This window comes from Neospora caninum, chromosome XI, assembly GCF_000208865.1.
Source record: "Neospora caninum Liverpool complete genome, chromosome XI".
NCBI classification, from domain to species: Eukaryota; Apicomplexa; class Conoidasida; order Eucoccidiorida; family Sarcocystidae; genus Neospora; species Neospora caninum.
In genome coordinates this window covers 3,340,227-3,357,644 of record NC_018397.1, presented here as the reverse complement: position 1 = coordinate 3,357,644, position 17,418 = coordinate 3,340,227, and the positions used below count along the sequence as shown (strand labels likewise).

The 17,418-nt window shown below is 51.7% G+C and overlaps 1 protein-coding gene across 1 annotated transcript; it reads left to right on the top strand.

Annotated features, from left to right (window-relative positions):
• Positions 1-1,724: 1,724 nt before the first annotated feature.
• Positions 1,725-9,328, top strand: NCLIV_056990 (Proteophosphoglycan 5, related; the record flags this gene model as incomplete). Its single annotated transcript, XM_003885254.1, has 5 exons — positions 1,725-3,573; positions 5,202-5,317; positions 6,229-7,239; positions 7,697-8,815; positions 9,140-9,328. The coding sequence occupies 5 exons, from the start codon at positions 1,725-1,727 to the stop codon at positions 9,326-9,328; spliced, it is 4,284 nt and encodes a 1,427-aa protein (XP_003885303.1).
• Positions 9,329-17,418: the final 8,090 nt, after the last annotated feature.

The window sequence follows — 17,418 nt, the reverse complement described above, 5'->3', positions numbered from 1 at the left end:
GCTCCTGGCTTTTCCTTTGACATGAGATTCATTCACTGGAGCGTTTGCACGTGGATTTCCTAGTTGTTCCTTTTCTAATCCTGTGTTGTCCTGCCTTTCGCTTACAGAGGCGAATCGAGGATCTATGGGTGTCTGGCCGTGTACAAGAGAAATCTTCATGGTCAAGTTCGAGAAGCTGCCGCTTTAATAACTCAGAGGGAAGACTCGGACTTTCTTTCTGGAACACAAAAGGGACTCTGCTCGGTGCAATGACTGCTGAGCGTTTTAAAATTTTTCTTCTTCCCGCGAGCTTGCCCGACAGCCGCGCTTGCGCTTCCCCGCCAATCTAGAATATATATTAAATGTCCACTCTTATACACATATGTGTGTATGTTGTACGCCTAAGGCCAGCTCAAAGCAGGTTTGACATAGCCGTGACGAGGCCCGCAACTCACTTCTGAGAGGGATTTTTATTTCAACGTCGTCTCCGTATAGCTCTCGCAAGTGGAGACGTGCACAGAAGATTTTCCTGTTTCTTCTGGTCCTGCTGTTCGCCCCCGCATTTTATTCAATGTACTTATTAAGTCTCCGGGATTAACGTTGATTGAAAAATCTCGCAGGGGTTCCAGACGACCACAGTTTGGTGTGGGCTGAAGCTGGTTTCAGACAGAAAATTGTTCCGTATATACATGGTTGGTGTAGCAGGTATGTCGCATAAGTGTATGTCTGGGCCAGCATCAGGACCTCTACCAGCAACTCTTGTGTACAGGCACGCACGGCAGAAAAGTATATCGTCTGCTTGCGGCCTTCCGGAATGTCTTCCAAAGACCATGAATCTGGTTTTGTCATCGGACCCCTAATCTCGTTACGTGCATCCGTGGTGGTATGAGCCACTCCGCTTCGTGATCTACACACGTCGAGCCTTGGACAACGCGAAGGTTTCTGTTCACGCTGGACCGCAACAGCACGGGTTCCAATTTCTCTGCCGGTCGTCTGTTAGACCTCCATATGGGTCCGGAAGACCTTCGCTTTTTTGCTGTCTCGATCAGGATCTGTGGAGCCTTGCCCGCCCCCATCTGCAGGATCACCTGACCTGTTTGTCAGGTAACGACGAATCCGTTACAATTGTGGATGGCGGCTCCCAGATCTGCTTTTTTCTGGCATATCTCGGCCTACCTTCTCTGCCATCTCGACTACTTCCGTGACATTCTCGGGCCGTGACTCCTCGTGCCCGATGCTTGGCCGCATCTGCTTTATCCGCTGGACGTTGAACTCCCTGTCGGTCACTCCAAGAAATTGAAATTCGCTCTCCTCGGTTTTTCGATGGCTTGTTCTTTTTCCTTTCCTTCTCAAGTTACAAAGAGAGGATTTCAACGACCTTCTACAGAGAGCTCTGTCATACAAAAGAGTGGTGAAAACCGCTTCTAACGTTAAATGAGGGACAAGAGCTACGAGACGACACACCCGCCCCGACCGTTAAAGCAAGGCACACTTCTGTTTTCCTTTTGGCTCTTTCCTTCTCGCGTTCAAACAAATCTACCTCTGCTGCAAGAGCCTTCTGATCACAAGACAGACGACAGAGAACTTCCCATACTGTATCACACGTTGCTCCGGGAATTTGTTTCCATCGTCGCCAATCTAAGCAGTGTCACCGCCTCGTTCCCATAAAGGAAACCATTTCCGTCTCATAATTCTCGCCAGAGGCTACAAGTCTCGTAAGTTCAAGCCTCCACGATCGTAGGGAGATGGAGGCTTCCCTGTCGACGAGCATTACACAAGGAGCTGTCGTAGCAGAGCGCTTGCGCCGTGAAATGGAGAGCCGGGATGAAAAGGGTGTTTCCTTCCTTGTACCAGAGAAAGAATCTCCTTCGACGGGAGCAGCGACAGTGAAGCTGTCTCCACTGCCGGAGACATCTGCCCTCCAGAAGGCCACCACTCATTGCAACATCGGCACTCAAGTGCCCAGCCACAAGATGTCTTCTCTCTCGTCATCCTCTGGAGGGCTGTTTGTTGTTTCCGAAAACAGCCAAAAGAATAGCGACAATCTTCCTTCCTCCGCAAACAATAGTGGCAACAAACTTCTCTCCATGGCTGCCCAACACACCACAACGAACAGCAGTCCGCCGCCGGATACGCAAGAACCGGATACAGGAAAGAAGGGTACTCCGGATTTCTCATGTAGTTCTGCTCAAAAGAGAGTGGAAAGTAACACTGGCTGCTGCAACTCCAACGAGACGCATGATGAGTCTAGAAATGACTTTCAAAAGATCATGCCGTCCCCTGTCAGTAACGTTCAAGGCTCTGTTGGGAAGGAGTCGACCGATGACGTTTCAAGTATGGACAAAATTAACGAGAATGTCAATAAGTCTCACGACGCAGCAATCAGGTCGGAGATCAAAACTACGACCTCGCCTGCCATCAGCCATAACTGTGAAGTGGACGCATCAATTATCCTGGATCCGAAGCGAACATCTTCACCAGACACGACAGAGAAATCAACAAATGTTGAAACAGCGCTGAAAATACTGAAGCAGGGAGAAGCATGCTCTTCTCCACGCCACGAACTTACGCTCAAAGCGAAACACAATCCCGCTGATAGCAAAAGTGCTTCATTGTCGATACAAGCCCCCAACGCTGTTCTTACCAAACAGCAGACTCTACCAGAAAGTTCGCAGACAGCGTCTTTAACACCATCTTTTCTCTCCAGAAGAAGCAGTACGATGGGGGCGATGCCAGGAGACGGAAGCGTGGAATTAAACCCCCAGAAGAAGGCAATGTCAGCAAGCAAAGAAACAGATGCTCTCGTTGCCAGTCTGACTTCTTTATCACAATCCGTGACTCGAAACACGAGCGAAGGCGTTCTGGGAGGAGGGGCAGATGGCCGACCTAACACTGCTCAAAGCCACAACAATATTACCTCAAATAAGAACTTTTTCGGGAATTATCCTTCATTTCCTCTATCCGGCTCTCACAAAAGTGCCAGCACTATTCTCACCGGCTTATCAACCGCGTATGTCACACCAGGGAATGGAGTGGACTTTGGCCGCATGAGCCAGTCAGCTGTAGTGGGCGCTTCTTGTGCATACGCCTCTTTGGCAAATGCCATGCGAAAGAACGAAATTTCCGGGAAAAATGTACCTCCAGCGCAAATGTTGAGTTCACAAGTGCCCCAGAGTGAGGAAGGCTACAATAACTGCAACAATACCACAGCAGAGTATAGCAGCAGCTTTGGGAAGAAAGCAGGTATTTCGCAAGAGCGAAGTTGGACAGCAGGCGTCACCGAGGAATACCATCGGAACTCCGGTGAAGAGAACTATGGCAATGCGCAGGGAATTCGTACAGAGGACCAGGCACTCATGTTGCCTCTCGAAAGCATTAAATCCGGTGGGTGCAACCCGGCTAACTTCATAAATACCGCTGATGGAGTTGCTGGAGCGATTAGCGAGCACGGAGCCTTCCAAACTCACCTAGGACTGTCCGGGGCAACTTTCCAACCGGGGAGTACAGCTGCCGCGGCGGCTGCAGTGCTCGCTCAGCAAGAGAGTCGTCCCCTTCTTCTTACACGTTTTGAGATGCTCGAGGCGTACGCCAAAGGTGAGATTGCAAGAGCAACGTAGTATCCCTGGTGGTGTTAAACTTAGTGGTGGAGACATGTCGTAAAGTTGTAGCAGCTAAAAAGGCCCAGACACTGATGCGCACCGGCAACGAACTGGAAAGTGTGTTCACTCTGTCTACAGTTGGGAGGCTGCAAATACGTACGCCTGTACGCGTATGTATTCATACGCACCGCAAGCGCATGTACGGATGCGTCTGGGACGGCATCCGTGTATTGAACCATTCATGGGCTTCTGTAAAGACAGGGGCAGAGGGTGCAGGAGGTGCTGCGACCACACATCCCCCCCCCCCCCGCTTGTTTTCGTGTAACGGGTGTTTCCTCTCCAGGGCGTCTTTGCCTGAGCTGCGATTCAAAGAGCCATCGAATGCCCAGTTGCCCATTTGGCGAGTTCGTCTGTCCTAACTGCCATCGATCCTCGCACAGGTGATAAACAGCAGCGCCCATCCATTGAAACGGGACAACGAAGCGGCATATGTGTATGCGCGCGATTCTCAGGCAGAAGGCGCTAACTCATAAGTCTATGGCCAAGTTCGGTCCACACCGGAAATGAATTCTCTAATTTGACTCCTTCGCTTTTGTAACAAACGTGTTATTTCACAAATCAGATGTAATCTCTTCTCTTTGTTGCCTGTCAATATTTTGCCTCTCAGATATAACTCCTGTCGACGATTGTTTCAGAAATCCTCGTTTCGTGAGCTCACTGGTTTTCCTGTTTACTTATAGGGGCGAAGAGTGTCCACTCCGCTGCCGCTTTTGTCAGCAGTTGCACGTCGGCATTTCCGTCACTGTCTGCATTAAGGTCAGCTTTGTTTCGAGAGGGACTAATAACGTACTGATTGCGATAGATCGGAACAGATTAGTGCATAGAATTCCGGATCGAGAGGTGGATATACGCAGACACCTACGCAGATACACAAGTTCTGAGGTCGGTGTTTATATGATCCACCGCCGCCTGTCCATACTCCATACTATTCATTTTGGATTGCCTGCAAAGGTCTTCTGGTCCATATTGTACTGGATGCACAATCCCCACAAAACATGTTTTGTATACAGCGCTTTCGGGGACCTCTAGAGGCTCTTTTGGGCATTTCGCTGCCACTCCGAGATCTACAGCCGGCATCCTTACTGTCGATGGGAACCCCGGCATCGCCTCTCGGCCAAGCTGCGTTCACACGCCCAAACAGCGCTTTCGGACGGAGTGTGTATGTGTCCAATTTGCCACCTAACACGACCCAGGAGACCCTTGCTGCAGCCGTTGATGCTCTTCTAACCAAGGGTAGAATCATGCAGGTCCGACAGCTGAACGTTATACGAATCAATCGCAGTATGGGCAAAAAAAGTTACGATTCTCTTTTGAAAGTGGTAATGCTGTGAAACAAAACGACAGAAAAACGTTCCTGAATAGTTGTTCTCTTCAAGCGTCCTCGTGCGACGTGTGCCTACACATCAAGTACATGTGTATCCTGTGCACACGCATGCAACGGTGTGAGTGTAAGAAAACAACACAGAAACCGAGAGGGTCGAACTGTTTTTGTCAGCATATTCGATGGTGGAAATGGTTGTTCTGTCATATGTCGTCGTGTGCTCTTTCGCTTGTGTTGGACAGATATTTCATTTGCGTACCTGTTGTCGCAGGTTGATCTCCACGAGAAGCACGCATTTGTGCAACTGAGCACCCTTGAGGCTGCGTTCGAACTGGTCGACAAGCGCCGACAACTTCAGGTTAGAAGACTTTTAAAAGTCACTACACCTGTTTGCCGCTTGGAGAGCCCTCGTGTGTGTGCCAGTCGGATAATCTCTGCGGGCTCATGTTCCACACCCTGACACTGTACACAAAATGAAGAGGAGCAAAGGGCAGTTAAGCGCTAAAGCAGAGACATCTCAGGAGGTCTGTGTCCATCGTTCATGTATGTATCCATGTGTTCATGCATGTGCGCATGAGTATTTGCCTCTAGAGGTGTCCTCATACCTGACATATGTGCATGGGTTTGTACATATATTTACGCAGTGAGATAACACTATATAAATACATTACCTATGCAATGAGAGGACTTTTGTTTGCTAGATTCGAGGAGTGACCTTGAAGGTGCAGTTTAAGAAAACGGGCGTTTTCAACAATGGGATGCCTCATGGCTCGGCGACTGTCCCTTGCGCGCTTCCCGCTGGAACGAACGCTGGCACGACGCCTACTATCTCTGCCGCCTTCTCGCCAAACGCAGCGTACACGAATGGGAACCAGGGCGGAACATCAGCAGTAACTCCACTGTCAGCTGCTTCATCCCCCACGGGCGCATTCGGAGCCGGAGCGTCTCCAACCTTCTCTCCCTCAATCAACTCTCTTTTAATTTTCCTTGGGCCGCCAGCATCACCTTCGGTCTCAGAAATATGCGCCCAAGTCGCAGCAAAGCTCAAAGAGGTATGACGAACGCACTGCTCTCTCTCGGGAGAACAAACGCCTGTAGGTGCTTTTGCTCATCCCCGTATCTCCCAATAAGGATATAAACGTGGATTTGTCTAATACGCTTATTATTTTCCTGTGATCATGTTGATCAGTGTGAATATGTATGCATGGCATGTAGCTGTGGTAATCTAATCTGGCCTCTCTGGTCTATTCCTTATTCGTTCTCTTGTAGGATCTTCACATGGGTCTGGTAACTGCCCAGCAACAATCGCCTAGTGCATCCGCCGGCGCAAGTCGCTCATCGCCTCCGGCGCGTCTCGCTCAAGGCTCAACCTCCCAGAAACTCCCGCACGAACTTCAACAGCAGTTATCTGGAGTTGTGTCTCTTCCATTTGACGTTCCCTCTCCGCAGTCCACTACAATGGCAGCTCTGTTTTCTGCAGCTGCGGCAGCAGCGAGCTGTCAAGCATCTGCGGAAGGAGGGAACACTTCGGCTCTTCCTGCTGCCGTTCTGCAAAGGCTGGCGCCTTCCAAAGGCGCAAGTTACAATCCATCCAGTTCTGCCCAGAATTCCGCGTCGCTGGTGTCGGCAGCAGCTCAGTATGTGGCAAACACTCTGTTGGGTCCTTCAGGCGACCCTAACGATATGACACGAGTTGGCATCCAAAGTGGCCACTCAATCACAACAAAAACAGGTGGATGCACGTTTGGCTCTCACGCCCCATCATTTTCTCCGTCACTTCAGGACAGCAATCCCGAAGGGCACGCATCTCTTAATGGCGAGAAAGCGTTCCTCCTGCAGCTGCTTCAACACCAGCAGGAGACAAGCCAGCAGCGCAGTAAAACCGACGTGGACAGAAGCCAAAAATCTCTGCAACAACCGGCACTGTTGACGGAGACACTCATGCGCGCAGCCGCAGCGGCTGCAGGCTCCAAGCCTTCTAGTCACCTTCAAGGGGGAGCCGAGGGAGTGGACGGGACAGGGACAACTACAGGAGGCAGCTACGCTCGAAGACAGGTACAGCTCCAGTTGCAGCAACTTGAAGAGTTGCAGAAACAGCAGGTGGGGAAGGGGAACCAACAGCGACAGCAGCCTCAGGTATCTGGAACTCTTGAACAGCATCTTTTTCTTCAGCGGAAGAAGCCAGAGCCGAACACTAGGATGACACAGGGCGTTTGTACGGAGATCAGAAGTGGACAGCACCTGGCAAATAGTCAAGGCGAAGACCACGGACAACTTGAGGTGAGGAAGAGGTAAACCGAAGGCACAGTAGAGAAGGCATGCGGTTTGGCATTTACTGTGTAATTGCGAGGCAAGAAACGCCTAAATGAGGTGACACGGTCTGTGGCACCACAATTTGTGACAGACAAGGGGTTTTAACCGTGGCGCAGTGGAAGATACCCAGAGACAGCCTGCATCCATCTTAATGCAAATAGTACAAACCATCAAACCAAATGGGCGCGCATGCCTACGCCATTTCGTACGCATATCAAAACAATACACGTATATGAACCATCCTAGGTTTGAGTAAACATATGTCAAACTTCGACGCCTTTCCTTTGAGGTGTGGATGATACAGGTTTTAGAGCACTGCGTGTAGGTCCAGTCTCGAGTAGTTTCGACGAGAAATCTTCCCCTCCTGGTTCTGTTGGCAGTGTTTATTGGCCCCTTTGTGCGTTTCGCCTTTTTCCTGTGGCAGAACATGACATTTTCTCAAGACGGCATCCCATATCCGTCTTGTGGCCTTAACCTAGCGGCTGATCACGTCTACAACCACTCGGCAACTCTTCCATCTCGTTCCGCCGCATTAAAAGTCTTCCAAAGCTACCCCAGCACCGACGGACCTGGAAGCACAGGCACGATACTGAAGAACGGAGGAGCGAAAAACGGCATGCAGGTGATACCATTCTCTAACAGCAACGCAGAGGGAAATGTAATGAAAGACATCTGCACAAACGGCAGGAAAGTGCCGTCGAATCTGTTCTCACAGACTTTGAACACAGGAAGTGCGACACTACAGCATCCCGCTTCCTGGGCCAGAATCCCCACAAGCGTTGCCGCATCTTCTGGAAGTGCTCCGGGTACGGTTTTGTCAATGACTCGCGAGGAAGATGAGGAGCGCTTCGCATCTGCCTGCCGAGAGGAAAGCAGTATGGGGAGAGCAAATCTCCTGTTTGAGCTGCAGCAACAAAGACAGCACAAAAGCGGGGGAGGATGCGCCAGCCTGTTGCCTTCTCTCCTTTCAACAGAAAGTACAACCATGTGTTCTCAAGAAGCGGCGATGACGGCGACCAAAACTGCCAGCAATCGTATGCAAATCCAAACAGGCGCTTTCCATCATCATAGCTTAGGTGTACAACCCGAATATCCAGAGGAGTCTGATACATCTTTCCCTTACTCGCTCACAGCCGTACACAGGAACGGGAGCATGGTAGGAACAAAGGAAAGAGACACAGATGCTCTGTACACTTCCCAGCAACAACATGACCTAAATGCTTTTCTTTCCATCAGCTCCAACAGCAAAGGGCTTCTTACAGGGACGACAAAGGCAGTCACTTCCCTAGGGGGCGCTACTACAACTTCTACAACGCCAATGACAACTAGCCGGAGTGCCCAAAAAACTCCGTTCTCCACTGGAATGAGGTTTTCTGTCGGAGCAGATGTGTCGGACACTACTTTTACAGGAGTTGTAGGTTCTCAGGAAAGCTCGGCTGCTATGACGAGTAGTGGCGAGGCGACGCAGCAGCTTCTCGATGTGGCCGCAACTCTCATGCACAAGGCTGTACAGGAAACTACTGATGTCGAAGAAATTGCACAGGTGAGTGAGACATAAAGAAACTGTAGAGTAGAAATAGTGTCGGAGCCGGAGGGATGTCTAATTATTCAGATTTTGCCTGAAGAGTGTTTGTACTTCTGCATAGATGTGACTGTACTCGCGAATTTATGCGTATTACGCTTGGAGGTCCGTATATTTGTGCACATTGGTAGGAGTGCGATGATGTGCGGATATGCATCTGTGTATATTCGGCAGCCCATAGCCTCTCTAACGAGTTTATTTTTACTTCGTTGGTGAGCATTCGCCAGATCGCACTTCCTGCCCCGATTTTTCGCCTCCCCCTTTGGCATTCTTGTGTCTGTGTAGCAACTCTACCAGGCAACGCGCGATCTCCCACAGGAGACGGTCCACGAGCTACTTCTTACACTGGCGAGCAGAGGGGGAGGCCATTCAAGTCTCGGTACCTCATCTGGTTCGAGTGACACACCGAAGAAACCGGAAGAAATCGGCAGCACACCATTGAACCCCGCAGCTACCCCATTTCTCGTCCATTAGAAGACTGTCGTCCTCACATAACCAACTACGGGGAAAAAGAGCACACTCCTTCAGATTAAGCCAAGAATGAGCCATTCATCCCTTTTTTTGGAGAGAAAAAAAATCTTTGAAGAGAGTGTGTTGTTCACCTGAAAAAGCATTTCGAAGCTCTACGCACTACGAAGCGATAAAGCAGTCCGCGGAAAACCAAGATGCCATTTGCCTTCACTTAACGAAATGAAGCAGAAGTTTTCTGGTGAACGTTTCCCCCTTCTTTAATTATGCACTCTTTGAAAGAGTGTATCTGCTAGGCGCGGAACCTCTCCTACGCAGCCCCTGTGTCTGGGCGTCGCTCTCCGCTTACGTACCAGTGGAGAAAAGGAAGCGAAGAAACTGATTCGTTTTTCTATACGAGAAAAACAACGAAGAAAAACAGTGTAAGATAGCTCAGCCGCCTCAATGGCGAAGGTGTGACTGAGGTGCCTTCTCGGTTCCTGAGGACCATACGATTTCCCAAAGCTTGTTTTAACGGAAGACGGACCTTTGAAGACGCGCACAATTCTGCGCGTGAGGCCTACCGCCGGATATCAGATTTTTTTTCCGACTGTGTGTGCACACACATATGGCTGTACAGTTTGTGTGGGTATGCAGAAATATATCGAAGTACTTACGGGGTCCTAAACCCCCCGTGGCAGTGCTGGGCTCAAACCCTGTGACACGTTCTGTCGCCCCCCAGCGCGGTCGGTTCAGAGATGCATTGGCGCTGTCGGATGTTTTCCTAAGATGCCGTCCGTGTGTCTTGTGCGTTCTCGAGAGGAGAAGACTCGACCATGGGCTGTAAAATAAGCTGGCACCACTTCCTGAGACCCTTCACATCCGCCATTTTCCTTTGCGCAGTTGTACCATATGCACTTCAAATACGGACACCCGGCGGATGGGCAGTACCGCATCCCCACTAGACGATATAAAGAACCGGGACAAGGGAAAAGTGTAAGCAAGAACTCTCTACATTTGCTGTTGCCTGTGCATCGATGGGATTGCTTTCGTTCAAGTTGGAGAAAAAGGGGGACTGTTCGGTGAGGGGACTTCGTGTGCTGTCTACGAAAATAACTGGAAGAACAGGTGCACTGCGTCCCTATGGTACTCATATCCCAACAGAGGGGGAGCGGACGGTCCGGTCCAGAGGGAGAACTACGCTCGTCCATAAATGTAAGCCTTTGTTGGGGGAATCCGAGCTCTCGTCGTCTCGCCTCCTGCTCCAAGGCTCGCTCACGTAAACTGCAGTGTGCCGAGCAGTGTACGTGCGAGCTGCAGTGTAGGATTCCTTGCCATTCTCACAGACCATTCCATGTGCCATCCGAACTAAAGATGACGCGCAGGTGCTGCGGAAAGACAAAGAGTCGGAATCCCTGATTTACAAACTGATTGCTTGCTCGACATGCATGGGACGGGTCGCGCGCGGTCCGTGTCTGCTAAATGCTCCTCACTCATTCCGCCTGTCCCACGGGGTCCTGCACGCTCGTCCCCAACCCTCCAGAACTGTGAAAAACTCCCATTTCAGACACAATTAAAAGCAGCCAGAGCAAATACATGCCATGTTCTTGTTGTAGGATGATCTGCGAAAAAAAACCGGCCTCGTCGCCACGTCAACAGACCGGCCTGAGGCCTGCATATAGACACAGGCGCCGGGCCGGGGAAGGCGTTGCAGCGGGAGACTACTCCCGCCACAATCCGCCGGAGAAAAGCCGCTTCAGGCGGCGACGATGTCCTCCTCATGATTTCAGCTCTTTTGAATTACTGAAGTCCTGCAGGCAATACCGTTTTTGCGGCGGATCAGGCGTGATACCGCAGCCGGGGCAGGTGCATGCGTCGGGGGGTAGGAGACGTAGTGCCCTCCAGCATGTGTTGTAATGAATGTGCTGCAACGCTTCACCCCAAAAGAATCCAGAGTCAAGAGGAGGAAACAAAGAGACAAATGCAAAAGTGGCCAGTGAACAAAGCTGAAGCGGAGGTCACTTGAAAGAAAAGCACTCTTTTTGCGGGGTCTTCAGCGTAAGTGAAACCATTTCTGGGTGAGAAAGTGTAAACACTCTATTCCGCGCATGCTTCCACCTCAAGCACTGCATTTCCCCAGTGCGACTACGGAAGATGTGTAGAGCTGAGCGGGAGCAACGCACTGTCGCACACCGTCCTGAGACTATCCTTTACCATTCTTCCGCATAAAGAGGCCAATTATTCATTGTGAAGCGTACTTTCAATTCAGTGGATAAATGCCGTCACTCTCTGTTTTTGAAGAAGTGTGTGTGGTGGTTCGTTCGCGGTAGGCGAATATCTAGCCGGTAGGCTTCGGCGGGTCCCGACTGACTGGCAAGATGGGGAAGACAGCTGGTATGTTCCATAGAGGGATCGGATACGATACATCCGCTGTACACATGTTCTTTCTCAGCCTTCCCCCCTTCTAATCTCGTTTGCCTCCATGGATTCTTGCGACGAAATCGTGTTCCTTGTCGGCAGGGCCGAGGCAGTCTTCTGCTTGAGAGCAGTGTATATACACCTGAGCAGCAAGACATCTACGGCGACTATGTCGCCGTTACGCGTATCACCGTTCGCCTTCTTATTTCCAACGCGCCCACATATCTCCATGAACTGCTTGCTGCTCATTAATGGCCCAGCTTGTCTTATTCCTCCTATTCCGTAGACCTTACTTTTTTATCTAGCCGTCAGTTCTTTCCACGCGCGGCTGGCGACCGAGCGCGGAGACACGACGCGCCGCCCCCCTTTCATCGTATCGTGGAGCGTCTACATCATTTTTGACTGGTTCCCTTATTATTCATCTCATATCCTTTTGTCACGATGAATGCGTATGACCAAGCGAGCTTAGTGTGACCAGCGAGGTCCTTCGAGCTCATTCTCCTACCACACTAAAGAGTCTGCGCCAGTACCCATCCACCTTCTCAGCCCGAGGTTGCCCACTGGAATCTCCGTTCGAGCCAAGTTTTCGAAAAGAGAAGATTAGAGGGAAGTGGGAATGTCTTCCCGAATCGGACAGATTGCGGATTTGTATTTACTCTGTCTATAAGCAGATCGCGTAGTGCTCGCTCATATCTTTCGTGTCTCCCTCTCTCTTTCTCGGCTGAGAAGCAACAGAGAAAGAGCGGATGCACTAGACAGGAAGGTGAACGGAGGCTGTTGCAGGGGCGGCTTTCGAAGAACGGCAGCCTCCAATACGGGAGAAAGAAAACCGCTCACAGATCAGAAGAAGTATTTCGATGCACAACGACGCAGGACAGCCATGGCAGGAGAGAAAAGAGGAGATATCTCGCTGCGAAACATGGCCTCACATCCGTTTGCTACGGTAGAGATAGATCTGGAACAAAGACTACAGGACTTTCTGATTCAACATGACTTCCGGACGTGTAAGTGTTCCCCGATTGCTTCACTTTTTCCCCTGTTTACTGCCCAGACGTGTGCGCCACAAGGCTCTCAGCATCCGTCCTCGCCAACCGCGCGAGTACTTCCTATTTCATTGCATGTAGCAATGCAAAGGGCCATTCACTTGTGCTCATGCATTCGTGTTCCCCCGTGTCGTCTTGTTTTATCCTCCAGTATTACTGGCGGGAAGAGGCGAATGTGTACATAACAGATCATAACAGATATGCAGGCACGGATGTAGCTACACACGTCCACTTCGGCGGAACACTTAGCATATCAAAACCGTATGAGGCAATTCTTTGTGACTCGCGACCATCGGTATTTAGTTTCGTTCTGACTCTAGAAGCCGTTGCCCGGCTGAACCTATCTGCTTGTTTCTGTGGCATGTGTGAGCATACAGTGGAGAGCATCGCCGTCGCCGACTTGCAAGGATTTGGCCTGAGCGCAGAGGTAAGCCTCTCGTTTTCTTCTTATTCCTACTGTCTCTGATTTCCTGCGTCAGAGTCTTGCTCTTCCTTTCTTTTGTTCTTTGAAGGTTCAGAATGCCAGTATTTCCCTGTCATGAATATCTATGTGTAGCTCTACGGATGTCACCACGTGTTTATACACCCCACTGAATACATTCACAAACTTGTCTGCATTCTGACCGCCATTTTCCTTATTCTCTCGGACAGCCAACGCACATGTGCCTTCAACCTTGTTACGTGACAAAATGCGTCGTCTTCCGGACTGTGTCTTTTTTCTCTTCTCTTCTCTCCGTCGCGCTTTTCGTCTCTGGTTCCTGTTGCGTTATTTCTCTCGTCCTCTGTTTTGTCGTTCGTTTCTGCGTCCCCACGTTTTCTTCCCTTCAGTTTCTGCTGTACTTGTGCTGTCCTCAGGATGCCGGCAAAATTCACGCCGCTTGTGCGGCGTCTCTGCTTTCCGCACCCCCCAGCTTCCCTCCCCCTGTGTTTGCCGCTTCGGCCCTTTGTCCCGTCTTTCCTCCTGCTGCGCCAGCTTTAGTCTCCTCTACGGCAGCAGAGCTCCTCGGTTACGAGAGGCGAGAGCGACGAGGGGATACGAGCTCCGCTTTTCCTTCCTCGTCTCGTCCTTCTCGGAGCCCTTCCTCTGCTTCAGTGCACACAGAAAGCGAGAGGAAACATCCAGCAGGGCGGAAACGAGAGAGAGCGTTGGAGCCGCCAGCACAAGCGAAGGGAGACGAAGACGCGCCTCCACAGAAGGATACGAGTCCGGAGGAAGGAGAGGAAGAAAAACGGCCGGCACAGAAACGTGGCGAGGGCCAGCGACGCACAAAGGACAGGGGCGGGTGGAGGGAAGGAAAGTCAAAACAGTCACGTGACAGAAAGACTCACTGGTCATCGGGATCGCGGAGCCTCGATCATCTCCTCGGGGGCCGAGGCTGGAGAGAAGGCATGGTCACGGAGTTGTTCGGCGCCGAAGGGGGCGCGACCCTCACGGAGGTGAATGGATGTTTTTGTTCGCATCTGTGGTTTTTTCAGTTCGTCCGTTTCAGATAAGGAAAAAAGCAGTGTGATGAATACAGAAGGTGCTCTGGTATGCTTCCATCTGCTTCTGCCGAGATGTATTTGTCGGTAGCGGATTCCAGGCGCACATTCGGGAGCGTGGTGCCCAGTGGTGAATCTGCTCGCCCTCCCTCCATTTCGTTTCCATTTCGTTTGTGGTGCTGCTGCCGTTCGTGGGGCACACGCGCGCGTTCGCATTTTCCACTCTTTCGTGACTCCTCTCATCTGCCACTCAGCTCAGCCACGGGCATGTTCGTGGGCTGTCGTTCTACCGCATGTCGCCTTCTCGCTTGCCCCTGCGTATCGGTTGGCGAGTCAATCTTCTGCCTTTCCCTTGTCGCCATTTTTCATCTCTCCCTGTTGCCTTAGGTCCTTGTTTCCTGCCTCGTCCAAGCTCTGCTCGAGTGCGAACACGCGTCGGTGCTTTTTCTGTCTTGTCGAGGCTTCTTTCCTCTGTCGCGACTTCGCGCGCTTGTCGCGCAGAACCTGCGGCGGCGCAAGGTTAGTCGACCGCACAAGCCAGGAGGCGGGTTGGATGGACCTCGGATTCGCCTATTGCTGACGGCTGATTCTCACCAGCGTCTCGTCTCCTCTCTCGTGGTCTTTTTCTTCCAGGCCCTCTGCTCCCCTGCGTCCACTCCCTCCTTGCTCGCGTCTTCCTCCTGTTCGTCTTCCCTGTCTTCGGCTTCACCGGCCGCAGCCGAAGCGGAACGAGATGTGCTTGCTCTTCTTCGTCGTGTCCACTTGGCGCATTGTTCCTCACTCGACGACTTGGCATTTGCTCTGAGAAAGAAGACAAGAGAGATTGAGAGAGCTCGGATGGGCGATGCGCACGCCTTCGAGGACGGAAAGAAAGGAGGAGAAAACAAGAAGCGAAGACCAAATCCGAGCACAGGAGATCCACGGGAGTCAGGATCCCGTCGCCAAGAGCAGCAGAAAGCGGGAGGCAGCGAAGAAGGAAAAGTGAAAGACGTGCAAGGAAGGCGAGTGGTCCCCGTTCCACGGGCGGCAGAGGAAGACGCAGCAACAGATGACGACAGCAGGCCGCAGGACGAATGTTTGGGTGGGGAAGGAAAAGACGGAGGAGGGCGAGACGACCGGCCGACGCACAGGCTAGACGCTGACGCAAACGACGGGGAAAGTTGCAGGCGTAAAAAGGAAGGCGGCACAGACAGTAAAGGTCGCAGAGAGTCACCTTGCGGTTCACACCTCGCGGTCGTTGCGATTGACGGCTTGTCGCTTCTTCTGCTTCCTCACGCGATCCTGGATGGTACATGTACGTCCACTTGCCGTCGCGAAGTCTCATGGCCTTCGTGTTTCGACAAAGTCGTTGGCCGTGTCTCTTTGGAGCTCCTTTGGCTCTGCCTCGATTTGCGTTTTTCTCTGTCTCCCCTCATGTCCTGCTGCGTCTTTGGTACTTCAGTTCCCTCTCCTTTTCTATGTACAGGCGTTGTCTTCAGCCTCACTCCCCTTCGTCTCTCTTCTTGTGCTTCAGCTCGTCCTCCCGTTGCACAGGCGTCCCGTTCAGTCCTTTTTCCTTGAATTCAATCCTCTTTTTCTGTAGCACATTTCCATGCTAGACGTCTCTCTACCGGCCCCGGTCCCTACACGTGTACGTGTCTTGTTTCCCTTGCGGCCTCTCATCCTCGCCTCTTTCTCCGCCTCCCTTACTCTCGACGACCGAAGCGTTCTTAGTTTCATCATTTTGCCTCTTTCGGGTCTGCTGTCGAGGTCAGGGATCGCAAAAGAAAAACCCTGTTCTCTCTTTTTCCTGCGATTATCCTTCATTGAGCTGTGGTTCCTGCTTCCGTAGACGAATGCGGCGGAAAGCTGTTTCTCACCTTCCACTCTTTCCGTCTTTCGCACCCCGCGTTTTCGGCCTTTTCGCTCAATCTCTTTTCAGCGGTCTTGCAGCCCGTCTGGCGTTTGCTTCGGCAGTTCGCGGCATCCTCCTCGACCCTCGTCCTGGTCAGTACACACTGCCGTTTTATGAATGCCCCGTCCTCTTGCTCAGCTTTTCGAAATGCGCCGCTCAGCTGTCTGTCGAGGCGCCTTTTCGGAAGGCTGCTAGCGATGCGCAGACGTTCAACGCGCATGCAGAGACACAGCTGTATATACCAGATTTGTGCGCGTGCTTATGGAGGCCTACGCTTGCGTAACGGCGCGTATTTGACAATTGGTTTGGATACAAAGGCGCTGGCACCTAACGAGAGAGAGAGAACTCGGCACCCAAATGCATCTTTCCTGATAAGTGCAGGACGTCTTTCCCACCGTTGTGTTGGCCTTCACCCGCCTCCAGGCCGCTCGAGGGTTTCGAATGGACTGGGAAGCCGCCTAGCGTCCGCATGAGGAGCGGGTGACGCGGGGACGGAAGAAGTGAACGTTTCACGCTGCCACTCGGCCGTCAGGGTTATCGTGCTCTGCCTGTGTGCGGGAGCACATGCAGACGACAAATCACACAGTGGCGACCGAGACACTTGCTGGAGGCCACGCTGCATTTTCCTCGAATCCTTCGGTAAATATTACGATCCCGAGATTTAGGTCCACACCACGGGAAGGTCGTGGCATTCCAGAAAGCCACATAAGATTAGACGCAATGGACTTCCGCTCGAACAAGCGTCGGGCCGTTTGGTGCGGGAACCGGCAGCTTCTGCGTCCCGTTTCTTCTTGGGGAGGTTGGCACTAGGCCGCGAGTCGAGGGGGCTGTCTGTTGGAGTCGGTTCCTCGCACAGTAAATACAGTTGCACATGCCTTTGGACAGAATGAGTGTATGTGCATTTGGGCATATGCATAAACACGCGCACAGGCGTACAGACCTGTTGCTTGTGCACGCATTCTCTACCCGTGCCTTCCATCGAGCGTGTTGTACCTACGATGATGAATAGGTCTCCAGTTATGAGATACAGACACGTAAGTTCTTTCTTTATGATTGCTGTACACCACGCCACTCCCCCACTGTCTCTGTTGGATTCTTCGTGTGCGCAGAGCCTCGGCCTCCCTCCTCCGCTTCCTCCGGCGACGATGAAGCGACCGGGTCTGGGGGCAGTCTGGAGCCGATGTGCACCTCATCAGCAAGTAAGCGCGGAGGATCTGCACTCTCTGGGGGGCCCTAGGTGTCGTCTGTTTTTCTGCCGTTCTCGTTAATTCGCGTCGAGC